Source organism: Phaethon lepturus, unplaced genomic scaffold (assembly GCF_000687285.1).
Source record: "Phaethon lepturus isolate BGI_N335 unplaced genomic scaffold, ASM68728v1 scaffold5398, whole genome shotgun sequence".
NCBI classification, from domain to species: Eukaryota; Metazoa; Chordata; class Aves; order Phaethontiformes; family Phaethontidae; genus Phaethon; species Phaethon lepturus.
The window spans coordinates 59,559-85,210 of NW_010555440.1; the positions used below are offsets into that span (position 1 = coordinate 59,559).

The 25,652-nt window shown below is 34.4% G+C and overlaps 1 protein-coding gene across 1 annotated transcript in view; it reads right to left on the reverse strand.

The window, feature by feature from the left end:
- Positions 1–25,652, reverse strand: part of LOC104624709 (centlein-like) — a gene marked incomplete at its 5' end in the record, with an annotated part of 68,590 nt that overhangs the window by 28,229 nt on the left and 14,709 nt on the right. The window contains 5 exons of the mRNA XM_010292149.1: positions 1,138–1,323; positions 1,703–1,840; positions 3,466–3,592; positions 5,317–5,414; positions 8,559–8,723. Coding sequence (XP_010290451.1) covers positions 1,138–1,323; positions 1,703–1,840; positions 3,466–3,592; positions 5,317–5,414; positions 8,559–8,723 — 714 coding nt within the window. The remainder of the gene's footprint in view (positions 1–1,137; positions 1,324–1,702; positions 1,841–3,465; positions 3,593–5,316; positions 5,415–8,558; positions 8,724–25,652) is intronic.

Consider the following 25,652-nt stretch of genomic DNA (forward strand, 5'->3'; position numbering starts at 1 on the left):
ACTGCCAGTGAAGACTGAGGCAAAGAAGTCATTGAATACCTCAGCCTCCTCCTTATCTGTTGTTACCAGTCTGCCAGTCTTGCTCATCAGGGGAGTATGCTTTCTTTGACCTTCCTTTTCTGGCTGACATAGCTGTAGAAGCCCTTCAATTATTCTTTACATCCCTTGCCAAGTTCAGCTCCAGCTGCTCCTTGGTCTTCCTGACCTCACCCCTACACAACCAGGCAGTGTCCTCATACTCTTTCCAGGATACCTGTTGCTGCTGCCACTGCCTGTGCATTTCCTTCTTGCCCTTTAGTTTGACCAGCAGGTCTCAACTCAGCCATGCCAGCCTCTTGCCTTCCTTACCTGATTTCTTATGCCTAGGGATTGAGAGCTCTTGTGCTCTATGGAAAGCATCCTTAAAGATCTGCCAGCTCTGTTCGGCTCCCTTGTCCCCGCTATATGTTAAATTCAAGATAGATATATACTGAATAGGCATTATAATTCTTAGTTACATGGTGGATATTTCAGAAAAATAAATAATATTTATATTTCAAATATTAGTTTATAAAACACAAATTAGTCCATTCTGTAGAACTTCACACTGAAGCAGTATGATGAAGCAATCTGTATAACATCACAAACATAGTATTACTGCATGATGCACTGTAGCAGATTGTTAAGTATTTAACCAAAATAAGAAAAGAATATTCCACAGCCTGCTTTTAAAACTTTCAACTTCACAATAGAGAGGCTTCCTTATTTAATATTTCTGTAATAAAAAACACATGCATGGGGAAAATGAGTTAATTCACACTAATCTACAGACATTAATTACTTTCTTAAATGCATTGGGTGATTTTTTTCTGTAGAGTGACTTGCTATTGAACTAAGCACTTTTTCTTGGGAACAAGTACACTGGCAGCCGTATAGAAAAAGAAGACGGATGAAAATTGTGGAAGTCTGAAGAGCCACTGACTCTTTCTCCCTGTTTAGACCAGTTCAGAGCTGACACCAGGCCAATGCAGGAACTTCGAAGATTGTTCCAGAACAGTGAATGCACCAAAGACAAAGCCCTATTTAATCTTTTACGTTTTGCTTTCACTCAAGATACCTTGATTTAGGTGAACACCCAAAGAAAATCAAAACTCAAACCTTCACAAATGTCCTGAACTCTTCTACTTTGTCATTGGTGAGCAGCAGCTTCTTCTGTACAGTTTCTAAAGCCTGTCCACTCTGTTTAGCCAAGCCATGTAGCTGTTGAGATGCAGTAGTCTCAAGTTTAGTCATGGCACATTCAGTCTCAATCATTTTGCTCTCTAGATTGGTAAGCTTGAGATCCTGAAATATATCCACAGAGAAAAAGCAGTGATATGATAAATGCTGATAGGCAGGTATGGTAGACCACAAAGAAATAAATGAACAAACCAACTTCCCACACAATAATTAACATCACAGAACACTCTACTTGCAACACTTGTAACACATAAAATGTAATTTCATGGGAAAAAGTTAACTTCATTTTCAGTCATTATGTCCATGTTTCAGCACCTAAATTTCAGTGATGTGACTGAATTAAATCAGAGAAACCCATTACTATTACAGTCCTCTTTTTTCCCTTTCTGTATTTAGAAAGTCTAAGCTGATGACCTTGCAATATTTTATTTGAAAGTGATGTATGAAAAAGTTCGACAGTGGAGCCATCACAACTCTAATATACCTTTTTCTCCAACTCATCTTTTGTCTTGTGATACATCTGCTCATACTGAGACTTCTCTTTTGTGGCTACATTAAGTCTTTGTTTCAGTGCGTCAATGGAAGTTTTTTTGTTTGAACAGTCTTCAGACAGTGTCTTTACCTGAAATAATGAAAGGCCAAGAACAATTGACTATTAAGATATAAAACTTAAGAATTAAAATAAAATCAAAACTATGCTTACCGATATTGCATAAACATACCTGTATTGTAGAAATAATTTAAGTACCTTTTTCTGAAATTAGTCTTTAATAAATCTCTACTGCTGATCCAGTAGAGATCAGTTTGCACACAATCTTGTTACATAAAGTCTTGATTTGTATTAAGTGTAAAGAAAAGCTCTTCATTTGCAGAACTGTTTGTTTATATATATTTTACTGTTACAGCGCAGCCAAAAGGCAGCAAACAACAACTTCCACTCATTTCTTCTATCAGAGGTAAAAACATTAATTAAATCTCAGCTGAGAAAATTCTAACTGTCTACAAATTAATAGTCTGTAAAGCCTCTTAGATAATTATTATCATTTTTCCATAGAATGCAAACACTGATTTGGGGTAAAATGAGAAGGACCTAAAAAAACCACCCCTTTAGCTCTCCTGACAGTATTAATCACGAAGTTTTCCTGACAATATAGAGTAACAGGGAATTTCTTTGATCTTCTGCTGAAGATAATGTAAAATTTATCAAGTTGATTTTCCACATGGAATAATCAAATTAATGTATGGAATTTGATTTTCTGGAATCTGAGCAATGCAGTGCTTAAAATACTCAAGGAACAGCATTAAAGTACATCGTTCCGTTCTAAATCTTTCATCTAAAACCAAAACCAGGCACTTCGCTCATTTCATATTTTAGCTCCCTTGCTTGCTTATGCTCTCACTCTCTGGCTGCATGTTTCGTAGTAACACCTTATCTTTGGCATGGAGGGTAAGACAGTAGCTCTCTCTAGAGCTGAAAGTGCTATATGACGGCATGCAGAGACAGTGCTTGTGATACTCAGCAAGCACCCACATTCTAGGAAAAAAAAGCAAACTGGTAAATTGTTTATTTCTATTTTGGGGTCATATGCTGCATAACCTCACAGAAAACAAAATGTCATAATCTTTTTATGGTATTAAAGGCCAAAGTGCCTTTAATTGGTTGGATAATATAGAAAGGTGCCAAAAGATATACAAGTTATCCTAGCTTCAGTGAAATCAACCTGGAATTTTGCAGGAGAAAATAATTTGCTATAAAAATTAAGCTCTACCTACCCAGACAGAACTACATTAAGCTAAGAACTGTGAATCATTCATAACATTGCAGTAGAAAACAGATTGATGTATTAAAGCATTTAACTACTATAGCCAGGAGAGGTACATGGACTTCATTAGCATAGGTCATATAAAATCACGTTTGTTTGAGGTCTGCAGTATTTTAGGAATTTACAGTGCATAAAACTAAATCTCACTACTTACAGCATGTCCTTGCAACTCAGTGTTCTGAATACTTTAATATTTAATTACACCTCTTATGAACATACATTAAATTATGCTGAATCCATCCAAGCTATCACTATATACTGATTTCATACAAATTACAGTGGAGGGAATTACACCCTTAAACTAACTGTATGTTGTTTGCTTAAAGCAATATATTGATTTAACATACACAGCATGTTGAAATAACTTCTGCAAATCCACCAGCTTTCGCTTTTCCTAAAACTATCAACAGCAAGAAAGAAATACCTTTCTCTCAAGACTTTCTAATGTTTCATTAGACGTTTTCTCGTTTTCTTGATTTGCTTTTACACGAGACCTTAAGTCTTCTATTAAATGTCTTTTCATATTAAGGTCCCTCTCCAACTGAGAAATCCTAGAATGGAAGAAGTCACACTGCGTGTCACTGTTAGAAGATATTGTTAGCAAGCAACTATTTTAAACAACTAAAAAGTATAAATGCAGTAGGCAAACTATCATTCCTCTAGCTTTAGAATTTTTTTTTAATAAAAGCAGATGCAATTCTTGCAATTTACCCTATTCTCGACCATTAAACAGAGTTTCAAGTCTCTTATTATACAGAACTATTTCTAAATATGCAATTTATTTGTGATTTGCTTTTTACTGTGGTTTATGCTCCAACTTGTCTGATCTGAAATCATAATAATACTTCTTAAGCTATTATCAAAAAAAGGCAAAAAAACGGTTGAACACACAAAATTTTATCAATTATATTTCTTTGATGTCTGAAGCAGGTATCATGCAAATGCGACTTTATTAAAAATTATTTTTAAAAGGAAGTGAAAGAGGGAAGTCTCCTTTCATCCAACTAATACACAGAAATACATTAAAAACCTCTATAATATGTCAGGTAAGATAATAATTCTTAAAAATTGCAAAACCTAGAAATAACATCATCATTTTTGAGAAACTTCTCAAGGAAAATCTTATGCACTACAAAGTAATCTCTGTTCAAAGACAAAATTATGCCTTCTACAATGCCTCCACCATTATGATAAAAATTAATATTTAAAATATAAACATAAGCAATACCTGAATACGTTCAGACTTCCGGATGTTTTTTTTTTAATGAAAGCAAAATGAGTGATGGTAATATGTTCAGGAATAAAACACTGTAGATACCATGTCAATACCATATTAAATGAAACAGGAAAACAGTGCATCTTAAAATTTCTTCCATCTATTTCACATTTATGCTATTAATGTTATTTTGGTAACTATATCTTACACTTTATGAAAAAACAGTATCCATTTCATAAAGGAAGCATGATAACCAGTAACTCTATTTAAAATTTAATTCTTATGGTGGAAAAATGCAGTTTAATTTTGAAACAGAAAATATACAATGTACACAATTCAACAATTTTAAGAGTTCTCTATTTCTGAAATGAACTAAATTCAGATAAGTAAACTGCATTCTTTCTACAAATAAAAAAATTAGAATGTTAGAGGAGTTAAACTCTGGGACAGGCAGGAAATTCACACAAATATTAATCTGTTATGTTTATATCGTAATATAATTGAAGAACAGTATTGTATCAGTTAAAGAAGGTAGAATAAAAATCTCAGTTGTATACTTCACAGCAATACATATGAATTTCAAAATGAGTAGTAAACCTTAATCATTTCAAATAGAAACAAATACAACTATCCTTTTGAACTTTTTATGAATATAAGACTGGATATTTAATCCTGTTTAAGCATCTGAACCTTGACATGACTCTTAGCCCCTAGGCAAAGAATTATTGTATTTGAAAGACTGTGTTTAACAATGCTAAGGAATTAATTTAGACTTACATCAAGAATAAAGTAGTCTACCGTAGTCTGAGCTCTGATTTTAGGTATTCGTATTGCAATACAGATGCTGTAGCTACTAAACACTCATCAGCTTAAACAAAATGCAATTTTAGCATGTAATCTCCCATTTCTAAAAAAAGCCCTGTAACAGTCTGCAAGACTGCAATAAAAAGAAGAATAGGGCATTCTCTTAAAAACCTGTTTAAGAATGGTTAATGTTCTAACAATTACACAGCTGCCACTGGGTGGCACCAAACACAATGGATAGAAGAGTAAACATACTTTGCCTGTAGTCCCCGAATCCGTTCTTCTTTTTCCTGAACTTCGTTTTTTAGTGACTTAATGGTGGTCAATTGCTTAGTGATTTCATTATTCGATTTCTATATTGAAAAATATTAAAATATAAATAAAGCAGACTGAATATTATCGCAGTCAACATCAAATTTGTTTGAAATAATGAGTTGTGTAAACTTCCACATATTTTGAGTCATCTTAGAAATTAATTGGTACAAAAGGAGCATTTTTACTTTCTAGCAACACTTAAGAAAAAGTACATTCCTTGGAAAATGTGATCAAAATCAGTATTTTTCCATTGCTCTAATAATGTATGATTAGTAGATGTTCCCCAGGACACTTGCAAGTCCAGTGTACCTATCAGGACCACATTTTCTCTTGCATAGCATGGTCAGCTGAAAAGGTAACAGAAACACAGAGAAATAAAATTGGAACTTCATTTGAACATTTCTGTTCGGCCATACTGACACAAAGCCTACATTTCAATAAGAAAAAGGTACAATTGTAACTTTCAGGCATGTGTAATTCCAGTGAAGGAGAATTATACAGTTGTCCTTTCCTCACTGGATATAGTAGAAAGTAAAAAAAGCCTCAATCCCTTCATGCAAACACATAGATAATCTACCCAAGATTTAAATACAGAACAACTGAATCACTCTACAGAAATAAAAATATGAAATTTAACTAAGTAGCCATTTTAGCAATCTGAGCATATGCATTGAATGGCATTGCTGAAAATGGCAGCTCAAACATATCGCATATAGAGATTTCAGAATGCCAAAAGATACATATGTGTTAAGCATATGCACAACATGTATATGTGCATATATGCATGCAGGTTCAGCCACTGTTCTAAAGGTTTTTACTCATTATCTATACACAATAAGGGAACAGATCAGGCATGCTGTAAACAAAGATACTTCAGGAGAATGTCTCTGCTCAATGCAGACTTGTAACGCCTATTAACATTAATGGGAGTATTGTACATAACTCTGTGCACCTCAGGGGGAGTATATATTCTTGTGTGTATAGTTAGATGTAAAATATTGTTCTTAATAACTTGTCTAGTCTATTTACTATTATTATAATGTGAGGTATAACCAGAAAATCGTTAAAATGATGTATGCTAGCAGAATATTCCTAAGTTTCCTGAGACCTGTTTGTTGAGCTTGAGCTTCATCAGCATGAAGCACAGCACCCAGTTACATGGTTTGCACATCAGTTACGAATTTGAACACTTAGGTGGGCCTTTGCACATGCTCAGAGGCAAAGTCATATGTGTATGGTATTTTGCTTCCAAACTCACCATCCACACTTAACTCATTTCTTCCTATTGGCAAAGATACAAGAAGTCATTATATGCAACATAAAAAAAACCAATAGAAAGATAGCTCTGAGAAAAAAATGAACTAACAAAACCAGGTACTTTGATATTTTGAGCTATAAGGAAAGCTTTTGCTGCTTCCACATTCAGACATTTAGGAGAATAACTTTGTATCTCCTTTTTAAGTATGAGAGATAGCCTGGAACAATAGTTGACAACTTTTGCCAATTTCTTCTGCTAAAAATGACTTGCAAGATTTAAATTTTTGAAAAATTATTAGGTCAAAATATGGCTAAAAATTGCAGTAACTTGATGTAAGTAGCTTTTGAGGCCGTTATAGTCAAAACTCTCATCTAATACAGCAACTAGTGAATTTACTCTACTAATCTGGATTTGGGGTCACAGACTATGTTTATCCTAAATGTAGTTTTGCATACATGGTTTATTTTTTACCTTAAAAATGCATTACATCTTTAAGAATTAATTAAAACTCACATTAGTATTTTTGGCATCAGATGTATATATGTTTGCTAAACGTTTCCTCTGCTGCAGAAACAAAAAAAACTTTGATTTTTTCAGCAATATATTTTGCAGTTCACATATAGCAGACAAATAAAGTAAGCTTCCAACATGTGTTACTCTTAAAGAGTATTTTACAAAAGAAAAAAAAAAATCTTACTTTCATAGGCAATTGACTACTAGGTTTCTGGATAATGAGGACACTCATATAAAAGGAACAACCCTAATTAACAGAAATTACCACTCACCAGCAACAGAAGAAGATTAGTCAAACCCAAATCTAAAATACTCAAGAAGTCCGCATCTATGGTTTCAAGGTCTCTTTCTCATAATTAAAGCAGATTAAATTATGTGCCTTTTCATGGCTACTCCCTGCTGCCCTCATCTCGTTATCAATGTGACCTACCTTTACTAATCCCTGAATTTAGATGTTGCACATCCAGTGTGCTACAGCCGAGATCTGTAATACCACGACTAACATCAGCAGCTAAGAGGTCTGAGCACTACCCACACCTCTTGTGCTAGCACAGCTAACCCAGTACTCAAAGCCAGAGTCAGTTACATTGCTCATGTAACATGGCCTTTTCTTCTCGTTGATCCTTTGGCAGCTGGCTTGCTAGTGTGCCATTTCTTCTAGCAGCAAAAAGCTGTACCATTTTGACCTTTTCTCTTTCCTCAAATATTAAACACAAAATAATGGAAAAAAACAACCTTCAGGCACTCTATTGCACATATATTTCCTCTAGTGAGAAGAGAGGAAGAATTAGTATGTTTGAGGCAGGCCACCTGCTGAGAAAGCTCTCAGATCAACACAGTCCAGCATCTACATCATCCACAGGTAACAGAATGACTGGAGACTGAAAAAGTAAATCATCAATAAGCTAGTATATTTCTACCAGCTAATCTTCAAAAATACAAATACAAAAAGAATCATCTCTTTGAAGACAAAAACAGTAGTAACATGTAAGTAACATAACACTGTTACATTGCATGAGCTGCCCCATCAGCCCAAATTCTATGCTCCCCTTTCACAGATAGCTATTGCTTACATCCTTCTTAAAGGAGCCAAGGAATCAACACAATTCTCATTGAAGTAATTCCACAGCGCTTTCCAATAAGATGCATTTAATCATTGTTTAAAAACCCAAGCAAGCCACCCTGTCTGGCCAATTTGATCTGCAAAAATTGTTTTTATTGTAACTTTTAATTCTCCTGCGTATGACTACATTTCTACTTAACAACAAAGGTTGTTGACACTTAACTTGCTAATCATTGTCTAAGATATATAAACGATATGTATATCTAAGCATACGTATATATGCTTGACCCAGTTACAAAATACTGTTCATACGAATAATCATCACCACTAGATAATCTTTTCTGTCACCTTTAGTTTGCACTGCAGCTGTTTCATCTCTAAATCAATGTTCTTTGAAGGAGCTGGTGTGGCTTCACTCTTGCCAGCAGTTTGAGACAGATGTTCTCTCAACTTCAGTTTTTCTTCTAAATCTTCTTTCTCCTGTTGCCACTTGGCCAGGTTGGAGGTCAACACCTGTTTTACAAACAGAAGAAACAAGCACAGTTGCGTCCTAAAAATATTTCTGCTTGATCATATGAGATGCTTCTCTGGTTCAGAATTCAAGAAGAATGAAACAGTATACATTATCTTTAATTACATTGCATAGCTGTTGGTTGAATTCTCTAGTCCACGCACAGATCAAATCTGGCAGGAAAGAGAAGTCAACTAACATTAAAAACAAGCAATTTTTTAAAAAGACTGAACACATTACTATTTTCACCATGACAGGCAAAAATCATCATACAAAACTGTAATAGTAGTTACCGTTGAAATCTGTTTACTTAGAGTCTCTCTGGGATTCAGAAATTATTTCTACACACAGCATGAAGAAATACCAAGGTGTCTCAGACACCAATGTGTATTAAAGGTGGTTAAATGTCAAATCTGTTTTAATGATGACCACTGTAAGCTCACTTGAATTGCTCTGTTGACAATTGCTACAATACATGCATACTTCTCTTGGCTTTTGTTTTTGTATTCGTAGGGCTTGTAGAGGTTAAAGCAAAGTGGACCAGCTGCACTAAATATCTTCTGGTTGGCTGGTCTTTTCTCATGTTGTGTTATTTCTTCTCTTTCACATATATGCACCATAGCCAGAGAAGCACATATTCCATAACCTTGACTCTAGGGCTGAGGTACTTAAGTGGTAAAAAAGCCAAGCTGGAGCAGGACAGGATAACAGATGTTAGTTGTTTATTCCACTGGGTAGGTCTTACCACCCTATACTGCAGCCAAAACGCTTCTCATTTAGCAACATAAATGCTAAGTCCAATTAGCAGACGAGACTTGTTAGGGATTTAGTTCAAATAAATAACATGCAAACAAACTCTCAATCTTGTTGCACTTGATCGAAAACTGACAAGACATACTAAATCTTTGTAACAACATATTTCACAGTACTCTATATAGAGGTACTCTTTCAAATAAAATATTTGTTTTAATTTAAATAATATTGAATGATGTTCTGCAAAAAGGGGAACTGAAATAATCTTCATGCTAGTGGTTAACTTTCATGAATCTGTAGTCAGCTGAAAGCCACTAATGGCCTAACAATTCTCTGCTCCTTAAGAGGGTAACTACAGTGCTATCTTATTATTCCAAAGAAGATTGTAATATGGTAGTTTAACATAAGGAACAATTATACAAAATGGTATTGAAATCCCTCAAAGGGCAGAAAAAATTTCCTTTGTGAAAAATCCTGATAAGAAACTGGAGAAGATACCGCAGCTTGAACTGACTAAATGTGTGCCTGATTATATGCTGGTACACAAAAACACCATGGGTGAGAGAAGGTTAAAGATATTGTTCTATTTCCAAGCATTTTACTATTTAATTAAAAAATAGATTTTATACTGTTATTAGAAAAAAAATTTCATATACATGTGTTTATATACACATACACTTCCATACCAAACATTTAAAGATCACACGTATATCCACATAAAAGAAAAACAGCTTATGGTCATGTTTATTCCCATTATGAATGACATGAGAATGCTTGTAGATTTTGCATTAACTTAAAAAAGTATCATGGATACAAGAAAATGCATCCTATATTTAAAGTTAAAACTCTTAACAGTATTTCACACTTAAGTGCATTTATGAAATCCAGTGTGCAGTTTGCATATGTATCTAAAAACTGTAAAGGGGATAACCTTTCCATTCTCTTCTGCATCCATTGTCATTATTGAAGAAGAGATAAATAGTGTTAATGTATTTTCTAACTGGCTATTCCTTAATCTGATACATTATCCTCGCAATTAATACGTCTGAGTAAAAGACAAAATGAAGGCTATTTTAATAAGCAAAGAACAGTAGTAGCAGTATAGAAAGACAGAAGGATTAGGTTAATTTGTCCAGTATTTCTACATGCAGAACTTCATGATTCAGTGTCTCTATAATAAATTATTCATAAAAAGAAAATAAATAAGAAATCATAGCTAGATCAGTATCTCTGATAAAAATTAGAAATGCCCCCATATCTGCCCAAGATTGCTTGTGATTCCCAGAAGTTTCTTAGGCTACTGCTGCCGCCAAAATGCATCTGGTCTAAAATGCCATGATTGCTGTGGCCACATTCCCCAAAATATATGGGGAAAAAAAAGGGCTTTCATAGGACAAGACAAACACCCCCCAACTTGCAAAAACTGACTTAGACACACAATTGCAATGAGAGATATCAAGAAGGCTGTCTCTTAAGAGCTCTGGAGACAATGTAAATGGTGTTATAGGGGTGATAATTCTATTGCATTATTCTTCTATTTGCAGTATATTGAAAGGATATGTGAAACTTCTATATAAATCTATGTAAGATGTGAAAAACAGCCTCCTTGCCGTGGCTAAGAGTATCTTGCCTAAAAGATACTCCTTGCCTTTACTTACTTAAGAAGCTAGTTCATTGCTCTGCTGTCCCTCAGCACTCTCTAAGTTTTAGGTCAAGTCTTCTGTTCTTTTTTCTTTTTTAGACACAGAGGGGTTTTTCTGTGTGCACTACCAGGCACGCAAATCCTGAGCGACAGAGCAAAAAGGATTTACTCCAGGGGAAGAGGTCACCAGGATGAAAGGTAGAATCTTAAACACAAGCTAGACCAGATGTTGGTAAAGGCAGGCTACTGCTGTTCCTCCACAATGTAGCGGCCTTTGTCTGCTGCACCTCCTCCAGAGTGTTTTGACTTAGCAGATGTTTATAGGTTCGATATTTTAACATCCATCTATCTTAATGTCCTTGCTCCTGGTATACCCATGACACTCTATTCTGCTGTACACAAAGGGGTAAGTGATGAAATCTCAGTTGCGATGTAGCCCATGTAAAACTTCCAGTGACTCAGCAAGGCTTTTTACCACAAGCTCTCTGCTCAGAAAGACAGATACGTGGAAGGACCAGTGGATTAATGTAAAAAGCTCCCGGAACGGCATGTTGCTCCTCGGCATCACAATAATCCTGTAAGGAGCTTCCAGCTCAGTTTACAGCAGAGTCACCATCCTACTGCAACTGGCATGTATGAAAATGACATTTCTATTGGTACTGGCTGTCACTGCACTGCCACTGCTGTACTTGATCCCATACATTTATATTTGCAGAATATATTATATAGAATGTATTTTGAGGCAAAATTACAAAATATGACGTAAATCAGGTATTCTTGAAACCCTTTTTAAGCTGTGGCATAACCTTATTTTACTACTCATTTTGTAATCTAACTATAACCAATATAAATATCCTCAGATGTGTAAAAATCATATTTGCTAAATCCCAATCTAAAATCCTGGCAGATGAAAAAATTACAATGTGCATAGAGATATCTGTACAAAACCTGCAGTCAGCAGTACTCCTTTTTCTTTTCTCTAAGAAACCTTGCTACAGTAGGTAATAAAATACATTTGCTATATGCATAGCTCCTGTACCAAGATCTATTTTAAAATCTAACACTGCTAATCCGAAGGTTTTAAATAGAATGCTGTTTTCTCACTGCTTTAGCTTGATCATGAAAAATATACAAGATAAGCAGTACTTGTTGCACATATAAACCATGAAAAACTTTTGAAAGCATATCTGCAGGCACAGAGTTAGGTATTTACGATTTTACACAGTCTATCAAATGTTATTATAACATAATGATAAATTTATTTACAATATTCAAGGCAAAATTTATTGAGTCAATCCCACTAATGTACCTTGACCCTGTTTTGTTCTCTTGAATCAAATCCTACCTCTGTCTGATCAGTCACAGAAAAAAAAGCTAAAATTAATAAAGATGGTAGGTAGTGGTCTGAAAATTTGAAAAGATATATACCAGACTAAAACACCAACTGTGCTGCATACTTAATATGACCATATAGAGAAAAAGGCAAATAACTCCAAATCCTCAGTGAAAGTTTTTTTCATGCAAGTACTTTAAGTGGTTGATTATTTAGTATTCCAGACATGAAGACAAAATACGAAACAGTTGTCTTTTGTGACTTAGTATCCTATACCTAAATTGAAACAAAGGCCCCCAAAAGCAAAAAAAAGTTTAAAATGTAGAAGTTGTCATTTATCCTTCTGAAATTTTAGTAAAATCTACTGTATCACTCTGTTATAATTTTTTTTCAGCCAAATGCAGTTATCAGCAGCTGACTCTGTTTCACAAAATGTCAAGTAAATGAAGGTAATATAGAGGACTTTTTGCCAGTGCTTTAGCTAGTTGTTAGACTTCAGTAGCCTTTAGAGACCATTAAGTACCCTTTGGCTAATTGGCCAATGGTAGATTAATCCTCTTTTTATTCTAGCAGCACTATTTTAACACCCTTTGCACTCTGTCAGTGTAGTATCTGAATGACAAAATAATATTGTGCATGAATAATAAGCAGAAAAGTTAAATTAACATTTCATGTTTCACATGCCATACCTACGTGTCAGGGAAAAAAAAAAAGTCTTTTAAAGCCACTGACATTCAACTTTTTTAAACAATCTCATGTTGACATCTTACTGAAGTGAATCTTCCTAATTACTGCTAATTGCCTATCAAGAAAAAAAAATAATCTTTCCTTGAAGTGCAGTTGTCTAGTATAGATGAACACAGCTCCAATGTGCATAGTAAAGACAGGCATGACACTTGAGGTGTGCTACATTATTATGAGGTCATACTAAATATGGCTTGCAATGAACAAAGCAGCTTTTAAGGATGTTTAAGGCACTGAAAATGTCAATCTCTCATGAAGTGTTTAAATTAGTTCCCAGCAGAGAAATACAGATATCAGTATGCAGATAAGAGGTATATTTCTCATCTCAAGTATTTTCCTAAAGAAAAAACATAGTTACCCTATGGATAATGTCACTGTAACACAACTGCAGTTCATCAGCTTTATAAAAGCAATGTTTACACTGTTATCTACAGAATGGCCCTTTCACACATGCAAATTATAAATTCAGCTATTATTTGGAATACTGTTGTAATCACTAACAAAGGCTCTTATCAAAGTCTTTGAATGTCTTCTTAATCATGCGCTAATATTGATCAGAGTAATCATTGTTTATAAGGGGCTATTTACTGTATACCACTTCATAAACAAATGTTTTTCTTGTAATTTTAATTCAGTTATTTTATAGCTAATTTTTGACTAAATTTATTTTACAACTTATAGAAGTTTAGTATTACAGCATTTGATCTGGCTATGGCATCTTATGAAATAACATGGAAATAAAATCAATAAAATCAGAGCAGATTAGTCCATTTGAAATTGTGTTTTGTCATCTTCTTTTTGTAAAGAATAATAATACCACACATGTATAAATGAATTGGAGTAATATACTCTGGGCCCAATTCTCCAAGAAATCACATGCTGTTATAAACAACAGGCAAGCCTTAGTACAGAACTGCACATTGCGCAATCAATGATTTTTCAAATAAATTACAGAAAGTAAGAAAAAACTTAGTAATAATAAAGGCAACATTAATATGATGAAAATGCTTCTCAAACGTGCCATCTGTATAATGACAACACCAATTCAAAGACAAGGGTTTTGACCTGGAGCAATTCCATTTTAGCTTGCATTTTCTATCACTTTCATTTCATGTCTCTGTATGAGTAAATATTGCTGTAGCCCATGCCTAATTTCTGTAGATATTAAGAACACTATCTTGCTTTCGTACTAAAGCAGATGCAGTGCTCCATCTTCCTTCAAATTTCAAAGGAATATAAGGACTATTAACTGTGTATGTAACATTACTTATATAAGTAGTTTAATCATGATCAATTATATGATCACAACTGTGTGCTTTAATTTTTGTAGGGATTGAGTTTCCAATGTGGAGATGCAAGCTGGCAGAATATACAGATGTGCAGGACCTTGCCTAAAGGCCTTAGCACTTCTGAATAAAAATTATAGAACTTAAAAAAACAGTATTTCTTTAAAAGAATATTTAAGATTACAGTATACTATACTGCATCTTACATACTTAGTTTAACACATTTGTAGTATTCATATCTACCCATACACAACACCGTACATTAAAATATGTTTTACTATAATTAACTTAAAAATGAAAATATAACCTTTCACAACACTTTGTCACACTTGAAAATATCTGAATGTTATAGCAAGCCAGTTGGGAAGATGTGGCTGAAGTCCAAAACCAATGTTTCCATGTACCCACCATTGCTATTTGAACAAATACGAGATGACTTGGGTATTCCAACACCTAACATGCCTGTGCATATCAAGTATTGCTATAGATAAGCAAAGACTTCCATTGAATGCATAAAATTTGCCCCAAGGTTTCCACGTCTTTGCACTTACTAGAAAATTTTCAATGTAAGACATTAAAACATTAAATCCATGCAATCTTTTATAGTTAGGACCAGGTTTTACTGCAAGTTTTTTTGCAGGGTTGCACAGTATTTATCTGATTTTCAACAAACACAAGAGTTGGGGCAAACTCATAAAGCTAGAAATTTGAATTTTTCATCTAGGGTCAGGGATAGTGCTTGCCATATTCCCCCTGCTTAATCTTAACACATCTAAGTACTGCAAATGAACTACTTGCATGAGAGCCAGTCAGGGAATTTCACAATCCCTACAACTCATTACAAATTTAACAGCAGCAATACTAAGTATTCATATGTTTCAGATAACACACACAAATATGCTGCACTAAAACTCATTGGGGGAAAAAATTAATAATGCTTCCATCTGTTTTCCATATAACTCACATAAAATAGAGAGAAACCAAAATGAAAATGCTATTTTAAAGACTGTTTTTAAACTTTCTTTTGATTTACCTGCTTATTTCCAAAGCATAGAGCTTTATATCTTTAAAAATTAAAACTCTTTTTGAAAGAATAGATAAGTAAGAAAGAAACAAAACAGCTGAAAGAATGGTGAAATATTAATTTAACCTCTCCTCACTTCCATCTGTTTTAGAGAGTGAACCATTTTCTACTGAAAATACTTCTGCATCTCAAGTGTAAGTGGGCAGGAATTCTGTGCTTGTAGGAAAGCTGTTCCATCTCCTGTAGTCTAGCATCCTCTTTATATATTGTTTTTCTTTGCTTAAATCTCAACTTTTCAACTCTTAAAGACCATTTTCGGTCAACTTACAGAAAACATGTCTGAAAGATACAAAGGTTTGAGGAAGCCAAGTAAGTATTTTGGCTAAAAATTACTTAGAAATATATACCTCAGAGGTATTCTCAGAAGTGGGTTGCAATATTCAAGGAACAAAATTTATGAAGACAGCTCTGTATTTAATTTTATATAAGTATTTAAACATCTGATTTGTAACTGGTTCAGGTATCAACAAAAGCTGATTAACAAACTTAATTACTGGAAAAGTTCAATGTTCTCATAGAGCAGGACAAAAATATAAATATACAACAAAGATTTGGAAAAAATGGTAAAAAACTTGAAATTTTTCTAATCACATAAAGGTGATACTGTACAAATATGTAGTATTTACATTTTTATATAAGAAAATAAAGGCATTTTTCTAGCTGTGTCTGAGAGGTATGAGGAAGCTGATGACAGACATGGTGGGGAGGATGCCAAGACAGGGATATTTTTCAAAATCATGAGTTGCATTTAAAAATTACCTCTACAATGTATTGCATATAAATTAAAGTGGTAATTCTTCCCTGGATTCTTGTAAATGAACCCCCACAGTCTTATCTTTAATTTGTAATTTATGTTATCATTGGAACCCTTGCTAAAATTACAGGTATAAATGAACAGTTTAGGGTAAAGTATTCCTTACATTACACATTAAATAGCTGAAGAGACCATCACAAGAAAAAGCCATGTTTTCAGCCTAATTTATAAAATGAAATATACTTTCCCTTTATCGCAATTATCATCAATATTATGGCTCATTTAGGCAATTAATTATTTCCACATACCTGAACAGTTTGAGGACAACATTGTAGTTGTGCCTAGTCCCTGCAATTTGATGTCGCAGCTTGAACCAGACCTACAGCTGTTGTCTCTTAGTACCTCCCTCATTCTCTTCTGCTTGCTTCAATGAGATAGGAGTATAACCAAAGTCACACCTTTCACTCTGGTGTACATAATACCCTGAAGACCACTTCTGAATCTATGAATGAATAGAAAACTCTGCACAGGCAGACCAGTTCAGCCACCAAAGAGTAAATCCTTTCCCAAGTGCCTGTGAATCTTGTGAGACATGTTATGGTTAGTCATACAGTCTCCATTATTGAAAAAGAAAATGAAGCTCTTGCCACATTAGGTATCAAAGGTAGCCTGAAGTATTGCAAAATAAACCTGCACATGACATAAGCTATGGGAACAGTCCACAATTACCTCATGAACTGACAATGAAACAACTACAAACCAGAAGGTGCAAAGCATTAGTAAGGAAGTATAAACATCCTTCTACCTCCTCTAAGCTGTAACTGAGTCCTTGAGGTCCAGGCACTTCAGGCAAACAAACATGGCATCAAAACCACAAAACCCCTTCCCTTTGGTTACAAGGAGAGTATTAGTGTCTGACTTCTGTAGGGATGCCAAAGAATTCTGTGAGCCAGTACACATTGTCTGCAGCAACTGGGGTCTAAGGCACAGAAAAATGAGGACAATCCCAAGGAGGGAATGCTGTAGAGAACCATTTTTAAAAAGAAATCACAGGTGTAGTTACCAGATACCATTTTTTACTCTCAGAAGCAGTCTTAGTTGTAACATTTCCCTTTTCTACTGTTCTTGAAGATGCCTTAGTATTTGACTCCTCTTCCTTTATGCCCAGAAAGACACCTCCCTGCAAAAAAAATCAGATGCAGTCTGAAGGATCATGCATCTTCCTTGGTGAAGTGGTGAGAATGGCTGTACTCTTCCCACTTGTACTGCTGACTACGGGTGTGTCTTTTGAAGTTTCTTCCTGTGGTAAAAGGAAGTAGTCAGGACAACAGAGCACCACCACTAACTTTGAACATGCAAGCTTAAGCAAGGGATTGTGGGAAAGAGAAAGTTGGAGTAAGATGAGAGCTCTAACAAAAATGCCAATTCCCTTTGTGCAATAAACTAGACAAAGAAATCTCAGTGTGGAATGGGTAAGGAAATAGGTTCAAACACAGGAACCTGGTGCTTTGCAGAAGACCTAAGTGCTGAACTGGTGAAAGAGAAGATTCCACTTCTGAAATCTGGAGGAGTTCAAAATAACTCTAGGACCAAATACGTTTCTTTCTGACATTGTTCCCCCAAGGAAAAGATGCGGGAGATGTTGTTATGGTCCTGTTTTCTGATCATTGATACGCCTTACTAGAAACCAACGAGTAATAAGCTTCGTGGAAGAAAAGGAGAACTTGGTGTCCAAGGAGAAGTTTGCAAGGACTAGTTGCTAGTTCCATTGTTCAAACTCTTCAGTATTAAGATATTTTTCTTGTGCTAGCTACCTAAAAAACCAAAGTCCTTCTACTTGAGAATGAGGACAAAAAAATTAATTGCTACAAGAGCAAGACTGGTAATGATGTCAAGAATACATTTTAAATCTAGCACATGTGCAAAAAAAAGAAGATTCTCCTGGCAGCCTTCTGCAGTTCTTCAGTGCTCTCAGAGAGAAAATTTACCTTATATTTAAATCACCTTTCCCAAAAAATTAAATCTATTCTCCTTAAAGGAGATGGAAGCACAAACTGACCACTAAACTTTAAATAATCTTTTAAACATCCAAAGGTGGCTATTACACTCCTTCAGTTTTTACCACTGATCTGTTACTTTATAGATTTCATTCATTATAGTCCTTCAATTTTTTCTCATAGTTAACATGTTCAAAACTTCTTATACTTCTTGTTCCTTTCTTCCAATATGTGTATTTTATGTGTGGTGCGCAAAACAAGACACGCTATTTCACAGCGTGGCTTGACATTGCTAAGTAGCAAAATAAATGTCCTCTGTGACACTCTTTGCAAGAAATAATACCTGAAAAGCTGGCAACAGTTCTACTATGAAGAGCAGTAGATTCGACAAGTAGGTGGCCTTCATGCTATGCAATACCATCTTCATGTTCCTCAGAAACAGACATTGGTATTTGCCCAATCTGTGGACCTTTGCAAAATAAACACACATATCCACAAGCCAACCCCCCCCTAAAAACCAACCATCTGCAATTTTACCTTTTTCCACAAATCGTGAATTTGCATCTCACATGTCAATCTTGTAAAGGGAGGGATAATGTGTAAAAATATATGCACCACGTATGCAAATACATTTTCATGACCAACAACAACTTTTCCTCTCTTCGCTTACTATATTTTTATGTAAAAACATGGGAAAAACATTTTAAAAAGCAGAGACTAAGTACATTTCAGTGGTCATTCACAAGTGGTATTTCATTTAAATCTTGATCTGCTCTTGTGGAATTCAAATTACAGAAATTACCTTACAGAAATAAAAGAAAATACTTGCTGTACTTGGGAAAAATCCCAAGATAGCCAAACCCAAACCTTTAACTTCAATAAAACCTGCTTCTTCTTGCCTTAACTAGTAACTCATTTTTAAATCAAATGATCTGGAGACTTTTCTAAAGTTTTTAATGTTTAAAATTGAAAAATGTTGGCAAGTATCACAATAATTATTTTTTTCCTTCATGGCTAACTTTCAAATTGTTGCTGTTATAACCACTTTAGAAACAGAAAAGGAAAATTAATAATTGCAGCTTTTTGTGTCTTTTTTACATTTTAAAGCAAATTTTTAAAATAAGAAGGTACAACATCCATTTGCAGATAACAGCAAGTCTATTGCTGAAATACTACTTATGAAAATGTCTGGAAAAGTCACATTTGACCCTTCACAAATAGGTAAGTAGCATATGGAAGCTTGCTTTTTTATTATTTGCCTTCGTTTTAAGTATTTTTTACATTACATGCTTTTGATACTAACAAAAATGCAGAGTCTTTTTCAATCATAATTTATAAAGAAACAAAACATGTAAATAACAGAATTTTGGCTGGTTTATGTGTAAAAACAGTCACACACCCTTTCTGACCACTATTGCTTACTGAGATATGAATGATAAACATATATTGCCACACATCTCTAAAGGCAAAGTGAAGCAAGGAAAGTTAAATTCTTCAGAGAATATAAGCAGAGTTTCCTGGTTGGAGCTGTACAGGAAATGTCATTTTATTACAAACAGAACAGAAACTACAGACTTGCAATGTTTAGATCACTCTCACAGACCTAAAATCTTGTTTTCCCAAGTGACCTAAAAACCAGAGTAAAACAACAGTACGACTACATTGTACAGGGTGATCCTAGTGATAATCATACTTTCTTCAACACCTAATATAAAACACAGACATTGTTTTAACAAATACCACTTCGCTGACCTAGAAAGATAGGACGAAGGAATAAGACAGTCACGTCCAATTCCTCGTGGATTCCCAGCTTGGATCTTGGTTTTTGCACAGTTTACCTTATGAACATGATCCGAGTGACATTTCACAAATTCCTGGATAAATGTTGCTACACTCTGCCAGCAGAGAGACAAGCTGTGTCATGCACAGATCAATAATAGCACTGTGTTTCATCAGCCTCAAAATCAAAAGTGCTTCATCTGGCAAAAGCCATGGCCCTTGAGGATCTGACATATATAAACTGAATACCCTATACAGGATGTCTACTACAAAAGCTGCCAGTGTAAAGGCAAGTCAAGAGATATACAATGACTATTTGTAACTAAAAAAAGAATATATTTGTATATATAAAGAAGTTTTAAAATATTTTTTATGAAAACTAAGAACAAATATCACAAAGCAGCAGCTGAATAAAGGTAATGAGACTAAAAATTTACAAGTCTTGACATAAAAACAAAACCACAATCAGGACAATCCAATATTCATAAACTTTGGAGGAATTTACTATAAAATGCAAGTACCTTTTGAACTGTACACGATAATAGGTATGACAGTGCGTTGCAATAAAATGCACTCTAAGCTAAACACAGTGCCTGGTCAAAATTATGTTCATTAAAAACACAGAATATCGTAAAACTTTTCTCTTCTTCAGGGAAACTGAAGTAGAGTTCTTGAGACTGTGAATCATCATATACTACCTGTAGTTTCAGGCCTCAATATAGGCTTTCCTAAGGAAACAATGGAAATTTATGTATCCTGTACCAGACCGATATAATCCTCAATTCTGTGTACATCACACCACAAAAGTTATTCTTCCTTCTCTTTGCATTTCTTCTGCTAAAGACTAATTCTCTTTTAATGTTCCTGTTGCACACTGTGGAACATTCATTTCCTTTGGGTTACTCCCTTCATTTCATTATTCATCTTCCCAGTGCCATGACTGTATTTGCATGTCTTGAGTGGTGATGGCTTCTTTCTCTGCCTCAGAATTTCTCCTCTTTATAACCTGATATTTGAACATAACTAGAATACTCCTCCTTGACTTCAGTTAAACCCTTATAAAACATTGGTTTGACTTCTTTTAAATGTATCATCCATGTTTACATCTCTTCTCCACAGCAGTATTAAGTGCATTCTGGGTTTCATCACAAAAACGTTGTTGCCCAACTGTGGTCTATGAAGAACATGCATTTCTTCCATCAGTTCTTCAGAAAAATGAACAGTGTTACTGAAGTTGAGAACATACCTTCCTGTTTGTAGTTTTAATGAATTCAGCTTACATCTTTAAACATAACCTCTCTCTTCCTGTCTCTATTTTTTTCATGCTTCCTAGAGAACAGACTTTTTTTTTATTCCCTTCAGAAAGACTATGCCCACTGCTAACCACAAGCAGTTGATTCCTCTCTAAATATTCCTTTACAGATTAATTGTCCAATATCAATGAAGTTCTCTGACTCCAACTGTCAGTGGTCAATTACAGTCACATAAAAATTACAGGCATCATATTCATATCTGGTATGATTCTATCTTGTTTCAGTCTTGTGTCTTTGAATCTTTTTTTCAATCTTCCTTTGCTAGTCTGAAGACTCTACAAGCAAATTTATTTTTCTTAGATATTTAAACTTGAGTTGCCTTTTAATCTGCTCTCTGAAAACCTCAAATTGTTCTCTGGAATGGTATATTTTCAAATCCTTCTCATAAGTCTTCTTCAAATGTTTTTTACTTTCATCAATCTCTTTTTGGATTCTGGGTATTATAGCTACATAGAGTATTACAGAAGCAGTCAAATCATGCCACACGAAAGAAAACATCTTCTCTCTGCTCCTATTCTATAGCCTCCAGTTCATACATTGAAGGACTCTGCAGGTGTTTTTCACAATGGCAATGGGAATTCATGCTCAGCTCATTACCTACTAGGACTCTCATTTTTCTTCAGAGTCCCTGGTTCCCAGGAGACAGCCATTTAGCCTCGCTCAAACACGAACTTGAGCAATGTGTTGTTTTTCATTATGATGTAATGATTTCCTCATTAAAAACATTGTGAGGTCATAATGATCTATGCTTTTCAATCAGCCTCTGGTGATTGAAAGCTTAGAACAGTTGTCAATGACTGAAGACATCCTCTTGCATTGACTTGGAATTTTTGCATTGTCACTAATTTTTAAAAAATGATTGAAAGATATTACTTTCTAAAACAAACAGCAAAAAGACTGTCATATATTTCATAGTCTAGCCAAATAGAATAGATGTGTAAGGTGTAAACCATTATCTTGGGGAAAAAAATAATGTTATCATTCATGTGAGGGATCAACTGAAAAATTAATTTCATGGTATGTGAGATTCTGAGCTAGTGAAAATGATTAAGTGGTACTTATATGCACCAATTTAACCTTAAGGCATGAATTGAGACATTGAGTCTACACTGTCTTCCATGTATCAGTGCTTCGCTCCAATCCAAATACTACGTAAAACCAATCATGGTGAAGATCATTTTTGGAATTTAATCTCCTATGTATGTTTTAATACAAGCAATCACTGTTGCACAGGGGCACACAACAAAAATGAGTGTCTGTGCTTATAAGACTTCTAGATACTTTCAGGTCATAGAACAATTTTTGCAATCCCATGGCCCTGCTCTTTCAACTTCTTAGGAAATTCAACTCTTCAAATAAGGAAACAAAACCTTCTCTTACTGATTCACCTATTACATGCATCAACCTTGCTAACCACACTAAGCACCCTGCTCCACCAATCTCATGTTCCCTAACTTCACAATGAGGGAAAATCTACTTAACAGATTAGGACAGGAGCAACGGAAAGAGAAGTAAGGTAAAAAGATGCATTAGGAGAGTGCAGGAGAATCAACTCAATGTTCACAATATAAAGGAATGCAAAAATATTTACTCAGTTTCCCATGACTCTTGAAGACTTTTCATAACAACGTATCAGGAAAATCACTAGGCTAGGAAAGAGAGAAAAGGGAGACTTTTAGGTAAAAATCTACCATGAAACAGACAATTGCAAGCAAGAGGAGGGAATTCAAACTTCCAAGGAAGGATACATGGCTGACAGAAACCCAAGGCATCTATTTCTTGCATTTTAGTAGCACCTGTATAAAATGGTATTCAGAGATGTTATTGCATAGTCTATCAGAATACTAATTCACATAGTATTAAAAAAATTACGCAGCTACATCCGATATTGTAATTCCTTCTCTGCAAGTTCAAAACACAAAAGAACCTCTCAACATAGACAGGTCTATATTCAAGACTAGAACCAATAAAAATTATTTTTACCACCGTTCCCAGAAGGTCTTGAAATTTCATTGAATTCAGTGGAAATAAGCACATGCACAAAGTGATTAGTAAATCACTTTCATAGTTAATACTCGTAGTTAGTAATAATGGATAATTCATAGACCACTCCACTCCACAAGCTTAAGAGTACTGAACCAGTTGCAACCCAAACTGTTTTTCTATGACAATCTATGAGAAAATCACATTGCCAGAGCTGAAGTGTAATCTCTTGTCTACATATTAATAACTACTCCCGAATCAATGAATTTTGGGGGGTAAGATTTGAAGGTGAATAAATATTATCTGACAAACCATAGATTATCCACAGAACTTTACATGGTAGAGAAGGTTCAAGAACCCAGTCTAGCTCTGTGCTTAACTTTAATTAAATGAGCAGATTACACTGAATTCAATGAAGCTATTCCTGTGAGCACAAAAGGAAATTCTATTACGACAGTATTTGTTGAGCTTTTCCAGCTCTTATATATTATCTTGCTCAGGAAATTTTTTGGGAAAAAACTGCAAACTGAGTGCTATTTTTTGTATAATAATAACATAAGAGACAATGTACCAGGAACTTTGATTAAAACACAGGGAGGATTAAGAAAAATAAGTTACATATCACACGAAATCCATAAGGTAAAAATTACAGGATCTTTTCCAGTGTTTACTGTAATATACGTAAAAGTATATTCTGTTACTGTATTATACTACCAGATATAAATATATTAGATATACATATGTGTACTATCTCTATTTGTAACATTACAAGAACAAGCTAATCTTTGTGATACAGGTTCTTTCTTTTATTATAGAAGTATATTTTTTAGGATTTGTATATGATACTGCAATAGAAATCATATTGACTGTAAATATATTCTATGAACTTCATGTAGTCTCCACAATTTTTTCTTTATAATGTATTTTTCTAGAATTTACCTATCCTTAAGTTATTTCATTTTGACGGCAATATAATACAACTCTCATTGTTCTAGTTCATGCCAACTGTTCTCTTTAATTTATGAATGAGACTCATTTCCTACATGCAATGTACTTCAACTGTTTTTCATCAATAATTCAACAGGTCTATTGTAATTTTTCTTCAGAGATCAATATAAATATAAAAGGTATTTTTACTTTATTTTTGTTTTGTAATGAAAGCACAGTTTCACAATAAATATATTTTACAGTGTAGTTCTGTTAACAGAAATGACTTCAGGATGCTGTAAGTTTTCGATGCAGCAAAGTATAAAAATCAATACAATTATAGAAAATTTTTTGGAGTAGATGCATTTTAAAAGGGCAGTTACATTCATATTTGCCATTTGGCAATTCCTCATTTTATTTACAAGTCAACTTCTCTGACAGAGTGGAAAATAGAAATTTGAGAACTGTTTTATATCAGCAGTAATGCTGAATTAGTAGTTTATCAGAGGAAAAATTATAGAGAGATTTCCCCATTTAGCTACCAAAAAGTTTGAACAAACATATTTAACTAGCTGATCCTGTTTCACTCCAGCAGAATTCTGGACTAGGACTTGAAAGAGGTGAATTCTAGTCTCAGAGACTCAGAGAACATTGTCTTTCTCTGTTTTCAGCCTTCATAAGTGTGACACCATAGCCTGATTTTCAATTTACCAGGCTCAGCAAAGCTCTAATAAAACTACAATAGATCAGAATCTATTCTTCTCAACATTGTCAATTCAAAGCCTTCAAAAAGTACAGGTAAGGTCCAGAAATTGAACTTAAATTCCATAAAATTTAAGTTTGAAATACATTACAGACAATTTTTTCCTACCTACATATAGTTTTGTTGTTCAGGTTTGGAACACTGTAGTGAGTCCAGGAAGAATGGCTTTCTCTCAAGAATATACAGATTGGGGGTGCGAGTTTTGAATTATCTATTGTGCCCACAAAGAGGTCTCTTCAGGGCATGCATACACAACAGAAACAGCAGTGTTTTCCCCAGAGGAAAACAACATAGAATTTACAGCCAATCAAAATTTGAGAAGACTTCAGATCACACTGGCACATAGTTTAGTTTAATTATTAGATAAACTTCTGTTGTCTGCAAATACAATAGATTGTATCTGCAAACTCTGGAAAGGTCAGGCAGTATATCCTGCTTTATCATAGTTTTATCCCTTCTGGTTTACGTTTTCACTTCTGCTGCATTTTATGTAAAAGTAGAATAGAAAATTTGCTGGTTTGATTTTTAAATATTTTTGAGAAACTGTTCTCATTCTTTGAGATTCAGGCTTCC